Raw genomic sequence first — 15,603 nt, forward strand, 5'->3', positions numbered from 1 at the left:
AAAGCCTAATCTGTCACTTGCCTTAGAGTACAGCTATTTCAGCCGCAATGTTAACGTTGTAAATTAGGCCCTGATGTGAATACCCATTTTATTCCCCTACACTTTTACTTGCCCACATCCTTCCGGAAATGTGCGGCAGAAGGAAGAGAAGGTTTAGGCCAAATGTTAAACTCAGCCTCCTGCTACCTGACTTAGACCCATAAAAATGATGGACCAATATAAATCTGTTCACCGAGTCAAATGGAGGCCTTTATTTTTCCCCACTTTGAAAAAACCTGGAGACGGGCTGAAGCTATAGGGAAATGGAGGCTGTGAGTCGCCCGGCCGGTTCAGTCACTTGGAAATGTCTGCTGGACATCTTCTGTGTCACCAGAACCAAACAGTGGTCTGTTTGATTGAATTTCTCACTTTCAAGCTGTGTACACTGTAGGTACTTAATAAATCCTCCTAGGCTTAATCAATTTTGACTTAATTTGCCACTTCTGCCGGTGCACTTCATGCCTCGTCTGTCACATAGACTTCTCAACTATTCTCGAACACATCAGAGCTGTTGCCAACAGAAGTCCTGGGTGTCGCTCTTTACTGTAACTGTTGCTGTATGTAGTTTCCCCCTTTTCCTAGATTAGGAACATTCAAGAGGAAATAGATGTGGGATAGACAATGCATAGCAAATTATGATGCTTCCAGACCAACTTTTGCTATCTCTCCAGCGGTCACAACCATCAGAAGGGGTTGAGATATGGGAACACAATGGCCCCCATTTGACAGATGAAAAAAATAGAGACAGAGACCATTATAATGATTTGTAAAAGTTAGTATAACCATTTGGGATGAAGCCACAACCAGAATGCCAGCATTTTCCCACTCTAATGCATATTTGCTTTTGATTCTAGATTAGTCATGCCATGTCAATCAGCCTTGGCAAGTCTCAGCAGGAAAAATATCAAAGAAAAACAGATCTGAGGCTCTTTTGAAGAGAGAGAGTGCCATTGCTGGCACTGATTGTGAGAACAAGAATACCAAAGGGTTAAAGAGCTTGGTAGACAAGTCATTGAGAAGCATGAGACAGAGAAACTGAACTAGGATTAGAGCTGTTGTTTTTAATACCATTTATGTTTATCTACTGTGCAGTGAAGGTGTTAACAACAATTGTAATGAAGGGGGTGAGGATGAAGGTAAAGATAATAAGAGGAGTAATATCAAAAACTTACGGAGGGCTTACAGGCTCAACACTTTATAGGCATTAACTCATAATCTTTAGCAAAAGTCTAGAGGTGGGAACGATTGTTATATCCATGTTGCGGATGTGGCTACTGGAGGCCACAAAGTCCCATGACAAGAACAGCAGAGCTGCATTTGGGGCCAGAGTAGTCCATGAGTCTGTTCCCTTTACCACTAGTTCAAACGGCTTCTCCAAGAGGGTGTCCAAGACAGAACAGGTCTCAGGAATGTCAGTCCAGGATGACAATCTCATCATGTCTGGATTCCGTGAAGCTAGTCTCACGCGTGTGCAATGCAAGGGAATCCGAGAGCCTCTTCCACGGTCAGCTTTGGGGTCCGAGGCAGTCTGCGGGACTCCAGGCATCCCCGCAGGTCACCCTCTGAGCACATACTGTCACCCCTCAATGGTTAGAGTCAGCCCTTGCCCTTCCACAGTCTGGCCCCTGGCTGGAAAATACCACCCCGTGCTGAAAGCAGGGATGGCCAAGACCCAACTGGAAGAGGCAGAATTCAGTAGGTCAGGCGGTATTTCCCGAAGCCCCCTTGGAATGATTCTCCCCCAAAAGGACCTTTTTAGAGTCTACTGATCCACGGCTCAGCCCACACCAAGACACATTTCCAATTCAGTTATCCCCAAGCGACACCACAGCAGGGGCCTAGTAACTGTCTGAATTGTGCGCCATATAAAATCCGTAGCTTCTCCCATGGAAAATTAATGGGACGTATTCTGTGAGCTACTCCTGTGGGCAAAAACTCCTATTGTTAATCCCTTTAACAATCTCCTAATTAATCTGTTTTCTTTTTGGCTTCCATATTTTAATTGCCTTTTTCAATTAGGAGCATATTAGAAAAAGATTCTAAAAATTACTTGTTTTAAAATAAGCATTTCGAAAATCTCATTTTCCAATTATGCTCTTTTCCCCCCTCACACCGACCTGATTCTGAAATCTTTTCTTAGCCAACGCTGCGTTTATTCGATCCCATGCCATGTAATGTAACGGCCGTGAAATTCCGATAGCTCCAATCTGTTGTTCTGCCAAATTACAGATTATAGTTACTTAGCATCTTTCTCCATTCTGCTGAGAATCAACACAGATACTCTGTATTAGAATCTTCCATGGTCACTTACTTTAATAAACTTAATTTGGCTTGAAATGTTTACTCGCTAACCATCCTCCCTAATTTGAATATTCTTGGAACAGACATTCTTACGAAGGTAGAATAAACCGCACAAACCCTAAGTCGACTCTGTCAGAATCTGCTATTCTTTTAAAACAAGCAGTCTCCAGATAATGCAAACTATAATAAAAGTAGAGAAAGTAGTAAGCAAAAAGTATAAAATATAATAATCACGGTGAAATTTTGCATGTAGCTAGCACAAGACGTTGCTATGTTCCTGCTTAAAAACTCCGGGGCAATGAAGTTCAGACCCCTTAATGTGGCTCCATTTGCTGTCTGTTTTGTGTCTTCTCACTGTTGCTCCAGCCCACATCCCCGGCTGTACTCCAGCCTCAGGAAACCACACCAGCACCCCCTCCCCCCCTCCGCCAATGTGCATTCATCTAGCACATTCTCCTCCACATTCTCTTGCTCTTGTTTTCCTTTTGTATTCTCTTCCCTCAACACACACACACACACACACACACACACACACACACACCCCAGGCACCACTCACTCCTTTGCCTCGTTCCTTCTCAAATCCTTTGGGTCTCAGTTTAAATGTCACTTCTTCGGCATCCTTCCCTGACCCACCCATCTCCCATCATCCTCTCTCAGCGTTCTCCTCAGAACACATATCACAGTCTGTATCTGTACATTTATGGGTGTCGTTATTTGGTTAATACCCCTCTTCATCCCTAGACTGCAGGCATCAGAAAGGTAGGCAGGGTGTGTTACGTCTGCCTCGTTAGTACTCATCACAATGTCTGGCACACACACAGTAGGATCTCAATAAATATCTGTTGAATGAATGAAGGAGACCCTAGCTTGGAAGTACTCAACAATGGTGAATGTGATTCAGACCACTGGTGGTTTCCATACCATGGCGGGGGGGGGGGGGGGGGGGTGCTAGCAAAGCACCTGAAGCTAATGTATCAGGAGCTTCGATCCCCACATTGACCCCTCCAATGGGCCCATCTGCCTCCCTTCTCCTGGGCGCCTGCGTTTCATTTCCCTAAGCCTTTTCACACAGACTCCTCAATGGCGCCCTCCCATCTCCTTCCCACAGAAGCCGTATGGCCCCCTCTCTGGAGCTGGACCCTACCTCCCATTTCCCCAGAAACAGTGTTTAGCCAGGAATAAAAGGGAGGAAGCGCTGAAATAAAACCAAAAACAATCCTAGCAGCCACAGGAAGACTCTTCCAAGACATTTTTATCTCTATTTCTTGGACTAAAATCGGGAGACACTACTTTTGACTCTTCTGCTGTGTCTCACAATGACATCCAGAGACACATTACATTCCCACACGCTGCCCTCTCCCATTTGGTTATGACAACTTGCTATGATTATCAACAGTTTTTGTGCAATGATGCATATCCCATGACTCGTACGCCTTAACAAAAACCTCCTTACAAATTGTTTACTGTGTCAGATGCCTAGTTATGTTTTGACAGTAGCTTTTCCTTTAGGATTTTAGAATCCTGTAGGATCCTTTACTAAGATTCTGCTTAGATTTTCCCAGTTCTTGAGTTAGTGTGTCTCAAACATCCACGGTACAACACACTTCAAAATATTTATGCTAGGTATTCATGCTGGATTGCACTATGATGCAGGGCTGTCTCTTTCAATATGGATACTTGCAGAAATGCCCTGTAGAACTGAAAATAATTTTAAATATAAAATACTTGAATAAGAATAATTAAGTAGCTTTCATCAAGTTTTGAAGTAAAACTCTATTCTACAGAAGAACCAAAAAGCCAGTCAAAATACAACCAAATGTGATCCACACTTACTGTAAACAAAATGCCGTGTGTCAATATTCTCTCTTTCTTTGCTAATATGAACCATACTTACTCAATGCCTGCTATGTACCAGGAAGATGTACCTCTAAACCTTGGGCATATATTAATTCATTTAATCCCACAACAGCCCTTAGAGGAAAACACAATTGTTTTTATGGTACAGATTAAAAAAAAAAAAAACCTGATGCACAAGAAATTCAAGTAATTTGCTCAAAGTGACACAGGTGAGAAGGGGCAAAAGCAAGTTACATACCCAGGAATCTGCCTGTAGAGCCTGTGAGCTTAACCATTTCTCTATCCCCCTACCGGAGGATAGAACCTTACCATGGAATAGACTGAGGCAAATAATCGTTTTCTATTCCCAAATTGTCATACCTATTTTACTATATTTTAGGTTGTGTTATACATTCTTATTATTATATGATATATGTGCACCCATATTATTTTATCAAGGATAACACTAGATTTTGATCTTTTGTATATTTTAACTATTGCCAATACCTAGCTTGGTATAATGAGGTAATGGAGTCAGGTAGACCTGAATTTAGAATCCAGCTCTATCACTTACCAGTTGTATGACCTTGGGAAAGTCCCTTAATATTTCTGAACCCCTTTGTTATTTTGTAAGATGGGGATCATTATAGCTGTTTTAAGGAAAATGAGATAACGATGTATAAATTGCCTGGTATGTGGGTGATCAATAATAGGCCTTACTCCGAGTGTGTAAGTAAGAACACTTGGAAATTGCATTAATTCTCATGAAAAAGAAGGCCCCATCAATAAATTACTAATTCGATGTTGTAAATCATGTTGTCTTGGCTGAAAATAGTTTATACCATTCCTTAAGTGTCCTGGCTGTATTAAGAGATGATAGCATTTACAACAAAACCATATTTTTCTAGCCTAATCGAAAATTTTACATGTAGCTACAAAGGATTACGTTAGAAGACCAGTGGATCAAATGGACAGTTATATGAATGTGCAACACTGAAGAGCCAAACCGGTAAAAGGGCGGGTATTTCACAAATCTCTCACATTCTATGGAAGTCTACTTTCCCAAATCTCCTCCATTGGACTCAGCCCTATGTTTGTAGACACGGGCCTGTGAAGGTACCATATATACATGAGCCTTTCTGGGGGTCAACCTCCAGGTCAAATATTGTGCCGGAAGAGAGTATGTATTGAGGTCATCAGAGAGGAGCCTGGGGTGCATATCTTCGGTGTGAGAAATGTCATTCTGTTTAATCCGCTCCCACCCCTGCCGATGGGCAGTAGCTACATCCTATATCCTGTGAACCACCTCCCTTCACAGATAATAGGAGTGAATGTGGGCACTTGGCAGACAGGCAGCCAATCCAGAGACAGGCCACAAGCCGGGGTTTTAGGAGGTGGCCCAATAGGAATGCTTCTTCGAGATTGGGTTTTAGCAAACAGAAACTCAGGCAATTGTCAAGGAGGCAGGAAGAGAAACAAACAGAGAAACTTAAGCGAGTTGGTAGGGCTGGAGGGACCCTGGGACATCACAAAACAAAGAGCAAAGTAAAGTGAGGATAAAAACCATCCCCCCCCCCCCCACCCATTGCAAAGAAAAGTAGATGGAGAGAAAAAACAGAGGTATTCCTAGACTGCTTTGATTTACATTATCTTTCATTGTGGTTTCAGTTTACCTGTGTTTACAATAGACCTTCCAATAGTTGACCTGAGATGGCGATTTCACATAGGAAGGTGCAAGACACATTTCACAATACGAACTTGAGATTAAGGGGACACACTGACATATAACCATTGTTATAGAACTTAATTAGCAGAAATGTGGCCAATTCCTTCTGATGTCCCCAGTACCTGCCTGTGTCCTACACGCAGCCAGTGACACAGACCTTAATGCTGCTAATCGTAGAGGCTGAGGACAGCACTGGCTGATGAGCACAAACAGCTAGGACTGAGCCCACAACCGACATCTGCCCTTCTCCACGGCAGTAAGGGAAGGTTCACACTGGAAAGGAAGCCAACAGTGCCAAAAGTGCAGCCGAAATAGTGGGAAACAGAGGGAGAACTCCAGATGTTTAGGATTCGGATGACTATAAACAAATTTGTTTCCCCAGATCCACCAAGCTTGCTGTTTAAAATTATTTTTATATCTGGTAAACAAACCCATATTTCTTTTCTTGGTTGCAAATAGACTAATTCTTTAGGGAATGATAATACTCATACCAGTTAGTGCTGTTTTTTCTTCTTTCTCCAGAAATTGCGTAATTCACACATTAACCTGATTGTCTCGATTGGTCATTTTGAGAACTTGGGAACTCAGTATGAACACTGCATTGGCAGTTACTCACCCAGACTGGGTTTATGCACACCTGTCACCCAATTATTTTTTTTTTTCGCTGGGCCAACTTTAACATCCAAATGTTACTTTGGCCATAAACAGGTTTCAGACATTACATCTGATACAGTTGTCATGGGAGCAGGACAGGGACGTGGGGTCACCAAATAAATTAGCGGCAGGTAATTATCTGAGTTTGTGCCTGGAAATTTCATTAATGCATCTATTACTAAGAAATGTCCACTCCTATACAACCATTGCTTCTTCTTTCATGATTTGAATTATGGATATCTTCAGCCAAGAAATTAATATTACTGTCCCCACTGCACACCTTCAGCACATAATTATTCATATTTGGTCATGCACAGACCAATGTAGAGCAAGTTTGAAGACTCCTTTTGGTAAGTCCCAATAAATATGCTCCTCTGCTTGCCTTCCACACTGCCTTTTAGGAAAAGGGTCTGCCTTTCCTCCTGGTACTCACGTTTCTTTAGAGTCTGTTGTCAGAGTTGGAATCCACTAGAAAGAACAACAGTATTTAAAAAAAATCTCTGGAAGCTTCTCTGCTGAGCAGGGTTGAACAAGGTTGATAATCATCGAATGCCTGATTCAGACCTTGTATGTTCCAATGGGAGCATCGGTGCGCGCGCTCAAACGGGTTCTTGCCTTTGTATACACGGAGTGATTGTGAGATGGTTGATAGTAGATGAAAGCTACTGCTAACAGTCCTAAAACCAAACCATTCGTTTTCCAGGGCCGTTGTTCAAGAGAAAACTGCAAGTATCTTCATCCTCCAACACATTTAAAAACTCAACTAGAAATTAATGGGAGGAACAATTTGATCCAGCAAAAAACTGCTGCAGCAATGCTGGCCCAGCAGATGCAATTTATGTTTCCAGGAACCCCACTCCATCCAGTGGTGAGTACATCGCATCTAATGATGGGCTTGATGATTAAAGTGTTGGTACGGGCAGCACCACATTGACCTAAAAGGGCCTCCCTCTACTTTGTCTCTGGCTACAATTAAAGCAAAAAGCTTTGAAGCTAAATGGATGCTGAAAATAGAGTTTTTGAAATTATTTAAATGGAAAAAGTGTGTATGGAAACAGTAGGCGAAGACAATTTGTAAGCAGTATCTGGGAAATCTGTGTCCTCCCCCCAACTCGTGCTCACTGGTAAACTCCACATTTGAACCTTAGAGCTGAAGAAGTTCTACGTTTTCATTTAGACTATGCAGTGATGATGTATGTAAAGAGGAGTTTTCGATGCCTAACAGGTTGTTCGCAATCTAGCAGGTAGACTATCAGTGGCATCGTTTTAAGGGTGAGTGAAGGGAGAAACCAGTTGAATGATTTACCCAATGTCACACAGCTAATAAGCCGTGGGTCAGGCACTGGGGCTCAGACATTCTGAGCAGGGCGCTTTTTCTGCAATGGGCTCTGCCTGGAGCCCCACACCTGCCGCCTCTCCGAGGCCTGCAAAGGGTGTGGTGCGGTGGCCCGGGGCCCCAAGTTTAAATGCTCCGGGGAGTTCAGGCTTTGAATATGTGTTGTGTCATATTTTCTCTCTGATTTCAGTGTTTGAAAGTATTTCCTTAAAGGTCTGCAAATCGTTTTAGGAATGAGGCCCTGGGGGAAAGGAGTGCATTTGGCTTCCATGGATTTCATTTACATCTGTGAATTATTTGTCAAAAACAAGCTAATTTAAGGGAAAAAAAAACAACCCACACACAACAAAGCCAGTAAAGTGAGAGATATTTGCTTTTTTTAAAAAGAAGTACATACACAAAAGACTATTGTTTAAAAATTAGTCTTTATTGTGTGAAAAGTCTGTGTTATTGAAAGCTGCTAAGTTAAAAAGGACCGCTACAGCTGAAATGTACTTTCTTGAGTGTCTGCGGGAATGGGGGGGGGCGGGAGGCTGGGAAGGCCCCGGAGGAGGGGAGATCTGGGCAGATGGTTAGCAGTTCTTCTGCTTAAGAGTGGCGGGTGGCAAAAGTAGCCAGGACCCAGCTTTGCCCAGAGTGAAAAAAAAAATCCAGTTGCACGAAGACTCAATAAATAAGATACAGCCTTTGGGGGTAGACAGAGGCAGGAGAAGGGCGAAGTAAGATTCAGGCACAGAGAATTATGATTTTGAATGAGACAAGAAATGCTACGTGGGGAAAATCCCAAACAAGTGTATCCCAAAGGCTGAGTGGCAGGGAGCCTCAATGTAAGGAAAACATAGACGGATTTCTGTATACATTTAACACCAAATATAGGCATGTAAGTGGATCTGTTTAAAACCACGCACACATGTATAATTTATGGTTCTCTATTGATGTTCGCACATAAATTATTTTATTAAATTACCTCAAGCTAAAATAATTTAGTTATTCATCTTAAATAATGTCTGTAGGAATAAACTTAGAGCCACCAAGATCAACATAGTCACACTGCATTGAGTGTCTGCCTCACTCATTTTAATTATTCACTTCTTATTTATTTAGAATTCATAAAGATTGACCCCACTTAATAGTGGTCAGGGTATTAAGAAAAGCCCATTCCTGTAGTTAGCTGTTAGTTGAAATTATTTTTGAAAGGTATGTTTATGTCCTGTCTCAAATATTAATTAGAAGTTAATAATCATGATTTGTCTATGAAAAAGGAATATTACATTTAAATATTTTAATGGAAGCTTTGTAAATCACAAGACGTCTCAGAATAAAAACTGTGATAAACCTAAAAATCATCAACTCTACAAACAAATAACTTCAGAATCTCAGGAATGCATCAGCGATCTCGGCCAGTATAGTGAGCCAAGTGATGACCCTGAAAGGTATGCGGAACCGGTAAATGTCACCTCTAAGGAAACCGTGATTAAGTTAAGCATCTTGGATGGGATAGTCCTCACGGGTTATATGCAACCACAAGTATCTTTATGAGAATGAGGCAGAGGGAGAGTCGGCACATAAAGGAGAGGAGAAGGAGAAGAGCCATGTGTCCACAGAGGCAGAGACAAGTGACGAGGCCATAAAGCAAAGAATGCCAACAGCCCCCCAGAAGACAGAAGAGACAGGAGTAGATTCTTCCCTGGAGCCTCCATAGGGAGCATGAAATGCCAGTGCCTTGACTGGAGCCCAGTGAAACTGATTCCAGACTTCTGGTCCTCCGAATGATGAAATGCTAATTTTTGTTGCTTTAAAGTTGCCAAGTTTGTGGAAATTTCTCAGACCAGCCACAAGAAACTAATACATGCAGGAACTGCTTAAAACAAACTGATAAACATAGAGTAGCAAGTACCACTCCCTTCTAAGCTAAACTTCTCTAAAAAACTGTGGATATTTCTTCCACTCCCTCTGACTTCCAGCCACCCTAGACCTAAGCTATTGACTATCTCACCAGTTACTGCCATATTGCTAAACCAGTGGTCATTTTTGCCTTCATTGTGTTCATTTGACCCCTTAGCCATATGCAACATATGTAATCTACCTTTCCTTTGTGGAATGCTCCTTCCTCTCTAATCTGTATTCATCTTCTGGAAAAGGCTGGAGATGCTGCCCCCTATGTTCTTCTGCTGTATGTTGAAGCTACTATACATTGAGGTTCTCAGCACTGGACATTTCTTCTGTTGACCCTCTCCTTCATGGTCACGTCCATTCCTATGGCTGTAAGTCACATGCAGGCTGTGAACTCCCAAATATGTTTCTAGTCCTCTCCTCTGAGCCCCAGGCATACATATCTAACTTCCTACCGGACTTCACCTTTAAATTTCTCCCAGGAACTTGACATGGTCAAGCCCAAATTCTTTATCTGACTAAGTTCAGTAAATGCAACCGGCAGCTTCAAAACCAAAATCAAGCAGATTCTCTTCCATCCAGTTCATCAGCAAGTCCTGTCATATCTGCTTTCAAGTCTGTTCCATTCTCGAACTCCCCAAACTCCCGTCTGAGCCACCATCAATCTCTCAGTCAAAATACCCTAGAAGCATTTCCTTTCTAATCTCTCAATTTCCATTCTTGCTTTATTCCAGTGTATTCTCCATACAGCAACCAGAGGAATATTTTTAACACATAAATGCATCATACCACTCCCTTACTTAGAATCCTGCAGTGCCTTCCCATTTCATTAGAGACAAGGCCAAACATGTAACCATGACTATGATCTATAATGTCATTTGTGGTCTGGTCCCCATCAGCTCACCAGCCCATCATGGGCCACTCTTTCTGTGTTCACTGAAACCGAACTTTCAGTTCTGTGCAGACACAATGCTCTTTCTTGCCTCATGGCCTTTGATCTTGCTGGAAGTATCTGTCCTGCCGCTCTTCACATGTTAGCTTCATCTGATGCATAAGGACTCCAAATCTATCCTCTGCAACTGACCACCAATCTCCATCACTATGAGTAAGGCCTTCTCATTTCTGCTTATCCATAAAAACAAATTGTAATTTTATTTGTTCTTTCCTATTAGGTTTTAAGTTCAGTAAATGTGCACACAGTGTCCTGGTACAATGTTTATACCATCAAATACTTACCGAATGAAAACACAAACCATTCTTTCCTCTTATGTCTCAAATTTACTGTATTTATAAAGTTCCCCTAAGTTTTTTGTCCTGACAGTTTTTCTCTCCCCAATTCCTAATAGGAGTAATTCTTCTTTTCCTTTCCTTCCTCACATGCTGCACCTCCCCCAACACACAACCTTCATATGTACACTCAAGATAAAAAAGTGGGTGGTTGGAACTAATACACGAGTTCACTAGTATTGTAGGATACAAAATCAATACACAGAAATCTGTCATCTTTCTATACTCTAATAATGAACTATCAGAAAGAAAAATGTCTCATTTCTGACTGCATCAGAAAGAATAAAGTACCCAGAAATAGATTTAACCAAGAAGATAAAAGACCTGTACACTGAAAATTATAAGATATTGATGAAGGAAATCGAAAAAGGCACAAATAAGTAGGAAGATATCCCATGCTCATGGATTGGAGGAAGTAATATTGTTAAAATGTCCATTCTACCCAAAGGGATCTATAGATTCAAGTAATCCCTATCAAAATTCCAATGGCATTTTTCACAGAACTAGAACAAATACTCCTAAAATGTATATGGAGCCAAAACCCCTGAAGAGTGAAAGAAATCTTGAGAAAGAAGAACAAAACTGGAGGCATCATGATCTCTTATTTCAAACTCTATCACAAAGCTATAGTAATCAAAACTGTATAGTGTTGGCATAAAAACAGACTCATAGATCAACATAACAGAATAGAGAGCCCAGAAGTGGACTCACTCATATAAGGTCAACTAATTTGCAATAAAGGAGCCAAGAATATACAATGGGAAAAGTCTCTTCAATAAACGGTGTTGGGAAAACTGGACAGCCATATGCAAAAGAATGAAACTGGACCACTATCTTACACCATACACAGAAATTAGCTGAAAGTGTATTAAAGACCTGAGTGTAAAGTCTGAAACCATTAAAATCTTTTCCTAAAAGAAAATATAGGTGGTGACATCAGTCTTGATGATGATTTTCTTGACTTGATAACAAAAAGACAACAAAAAGAAAAATAAACAAGTGGGACTAAAAAGCTATACTTTTTCAAACTAAAATGCTAAACTTTTTCAAACTAAAAAGCTTCTGCACAGTAAAAGAAACCAGCCACAGAATGAAAAGGCAACCCATGGAATGGGAAAAAAATATTTGCAAATCAGAGATCCAATAAAGGGTTAATATCCAAAACGTATAAAGAACTCCTAGAACACAATATCAAACAGACAAACAAAATCCTGTGCTCATTTAAAAAATGGGCAGAAGATCTGAATAGACATTTTTCTAAAGAAGATATGCAGGTGGCCAACAGGTACATGGAAAGATGCTCAATATCACTAATTATCAGAGAATTACAAATAACAACACTATATGACCTCATGTCTATTAGAATGGTGTTATCAAAAAGACAAGAGGTACCAAGTTTGGCCAGGATGTGGAGAAAAGGAAATGCATTGCACTGGGAATGTAAAATGGTACAGCCGTTTCCACTATGGAAAGCAGTATGGAGGATCCTCATAAATTTAAAAAATAGAATTACCATATGGTCCATCAATTCCACTTCTGAGTGTTTATCCAGAGAGAATAGAAACACCAACTTGAAAAGATATCTGCACGCCTCCGTTCATTGCAGCCAAGATATGGAAGCAACCCACGTGTCCATCAGCAGGTGAATGGATAATAAAAATGTGATATATATAAACAATGAAATATCATTCAGGCATAAAAAAGAATGAGATTTTGCCATTTGCAACAACGTGAGTGGACCATGAGGGCATTATATTAAGTGAAATAAGTCACAGAGAAAAGAAATACTATATGATCTCACTTGTACATAGAGTCTTTAAAAACAACACAACAACGAAAAAACCCAAACCACCAAGGTCATAGATACAGATAGACAGATTGGTGGTTGCCAGAGGCAGAGGAAAGGAGCTGGCCAAATGGGTAAAGGGGGTCAAAAGTACAAACTCCCAGTTATTAAAAAAGAAAGCAATTTGTGGAGATGTAATATTCAGTATGGGGACTACAGATCAGAATACTGTATTACATAGTTGAAAGTTGCTAAGAGAGTAAATCTTAAATGTTCTCATCACAAGGAAAGAATTCTGTGCCTACATATGATGATGGATGTTAACGACTTACCGTGGTGATCATTTCACAGTATATACAAATATCGAATCATTACGTTGTACACCTAAAACTAATAGAATGTTGTATGTCAGGATTACCTCAGTTTTTAGAAAAGAAGGAAAAAGAAGTGGGGTGGGGGAGGGAGCCCTTAGTAGGATAGAGATTTAAAAGTCTATACAACCCCGTCCTTGGGGATGAGGTCTTGCATTGAGTATTCTGCCCTCCAGAGATGCTTCTGGAAGTAAAGAGATGAGGCTTAAGGGATGCCATGTTTTAAGCCTTTCAGTTTGAGTGCCAAATACCTACCCTTTGAAGTGAAAGCTTTCTAAATGTATGAACTCTCACGATCCTGTTTTCAAAAGTCAATTGACTAAATTTTAGAACCATAAAATACCCCAGGCCACTTAGTCATTACTGCTCAGCACTGATCCTTCCTCGCCACTACAAAATATCAAAGACCGGGGCGCCTGGGTGGCTGAGTCGGTTGGGCGGCCGACTTCAGCTCAGGTCATGATCTCACGGTTTGTGGGTTCGAGCCCCGTGTTGGGCTCTGTGCAGACAGCTAGCTCAGAGCCTGGAGACTGTTTCAGATTCTGTGTCTCCCTCTCTCTCTGACCCTCCCCTGCTCACGGTGTCTCTCTCTCTCAGAAATAAATAAAAAACATTAAAAAGAAATATCAAAGAACGCATGCTGACTGTGTGTGTGTGTGTGTGTGTGTGAGAGAGAGAGAGAGAGAGAGAGAGAGAGAGAGAGAGATCTTTGAACCTGGGTCTACTGGTATAGTGCACCGAGCATGAAGATTGGCATGTGAAGCTGAGGAGAGAAACACAGGAGCGTGGAGTAGAGAACAGAGGATGGAAACAGCGAGGCCAGCACTTCAGGAGCCATTTGCCCCCACAAGGCTCCGGACCGCTTGTCCCTGGGCCTGTCTGGCTGCAGCCGGTTGAGAGATGCCAGGGACCAAGCGGAGCCCCGACAGCCTGGCAGCGGCCTGTCTGCACCGAGCACGGGGCCCCGGGTGGCGTGTGGCCCCGAACCTTCCGTAGGTGCCGCCGCGGTCTTTCCCCAGCCAGCCGAGCACTGAATTCAGACGCGAGGCCGAGGTGTCAGCCTGGACTCTACCCGGGGAGTTGCCTTTGAATCCAGGATCTGAGCTCCACTTTTCCCGGGCAGCGGCACTGACTCGCTGTTCAGAGCAGCCTCGCCCCTCCCGCCTGGGGAAGGCGCTGGCCGCCTGGGGGGCTCTGGCTTTGCACTCAAACACATCAGAGCAGCCTGGGGGTGGGGGGAGGTTCTCCCCCTTTTCTGTTTTAAGAAATTACCAAAAAAGAAAAAAAAAAAAAAGTCTAGGGAGTGCAGAAGAATGGAAATAGCACCAGCCTGGGAGTCAGGAGTCCTGAGCGCTTTGTCTCAACAGCATTGACCTTGGGTAATCCATTGAGTCTATACTCTGACCCGCTTCCACCGACTGATACCACACTTGCTCCTCACGGATAATGAGAAGGTTAAAGAAGACAGTGTGTGTGTGTGAGTGCTTTGGAAACCCTGAATCCTATGTACATGCAAGGTGGCACTGTCCGCAATAGTAATAATGGAGTGCCCATCTCTGAGAATTACCGTAACTATTTTGTACTAATCACCTTCAAAGAAAAACAGGATTTAAAAAAAAGAGAATATATCTAATTGAATCTATCTTCATAAGGCCTATCAACTTTTAACTGTCAGCTTCACATGAAAGAAAATAGGTATTTTTCCCAGCCCGCATTTCAAAAAGAAGACATTTGCTATCATTAAGTAAGAGTTTATACCTCTATTATTATACTGCCATGCTGATTATATTCCTGTTGTAGAATCAATGGATGATTTTAGGGGGAAAACTTTAATAATACTGATTTTTACACTGCCAGGGATAGCTGCTATTTACTGAGTTCTGACCATGGGAAGTGGGGGAGAAATAATGCTTTGTTCAGTGCAACTTTTCAAGTTAACTGGTTTTACTTCCTTGAGAAAACTAAAGCTCAGAGAGGTTAATTCACTGCTAGGATAAAAGTTAACTGGCAGAGAGCTCTAGATTTGAATTCAGATCACTCTCGGTCTAAAATGTGTGTTTTTCTTTTGAAATAATACTCTCTCTGAGTTATGTTACAGCTATCATCAGTAAAGCAAACTGCAACGTTCATTTTAAATTTATTTTTTAATATTTATTTTTGAAAGAGACAGACAGACAGACACAGCATGAGCAGGGGAGGGGCAGAGAGAGAGGGAGACACAGAATCCCAAGCAGGCTCTAGACTCTGAGTGGTCAACACAGCCTGACACAGGGCTCAAACCCATAACCGTGAGATCATGACCTGAGCCGAAGTCGGACGCTTAACTGACTGACCCACCCAGGCTCCCCTGCAGCATTCATTTGAGACCATTAA

At 41.9% G+C, this 15,603-nt stretch overlaps 1 protein-coding gene across 2 annotated transcripts in view; it reads left to right on the forward strand.

Moving 5' to 3' along the window:
• The window catches only part of MBNL2 (muscleblind like splicing regulator 2), a 139,586-nt gene that overhangs the window by 77,308 nt on the left and 46,675 nt on the right, over positions 1-15,603 (forward strand). For both annotated transcript variants that reach the window (XM_039217423.1, XM_039217422.1), the window contains exon 3: positions 7,261-7,425. In XM_039217423.1, coding sequence (XP_039073354.1) covers positions 7,261-7,425 — 165 coding nt within the window. The remainder of the gene's footprint in view (positions 1-7,260; positions 7,426-15,603) is intronic.

This window comes from Hyaena hyaena, unplaced genomic scaffold, assembly GCF_003009895.1.
Source record: "Hyaena hyaena isolate Hyena2069 unplaced genomic scaffold, ASM300989v1 scaffold_693, whole genome shotgun sequence".
Lineage (NCBI taxonomy): Eukaryota > Metazoa > Chordata > Mammalia > Carnivora > Hyaenidae > Hyaena > Hyaena hyaena.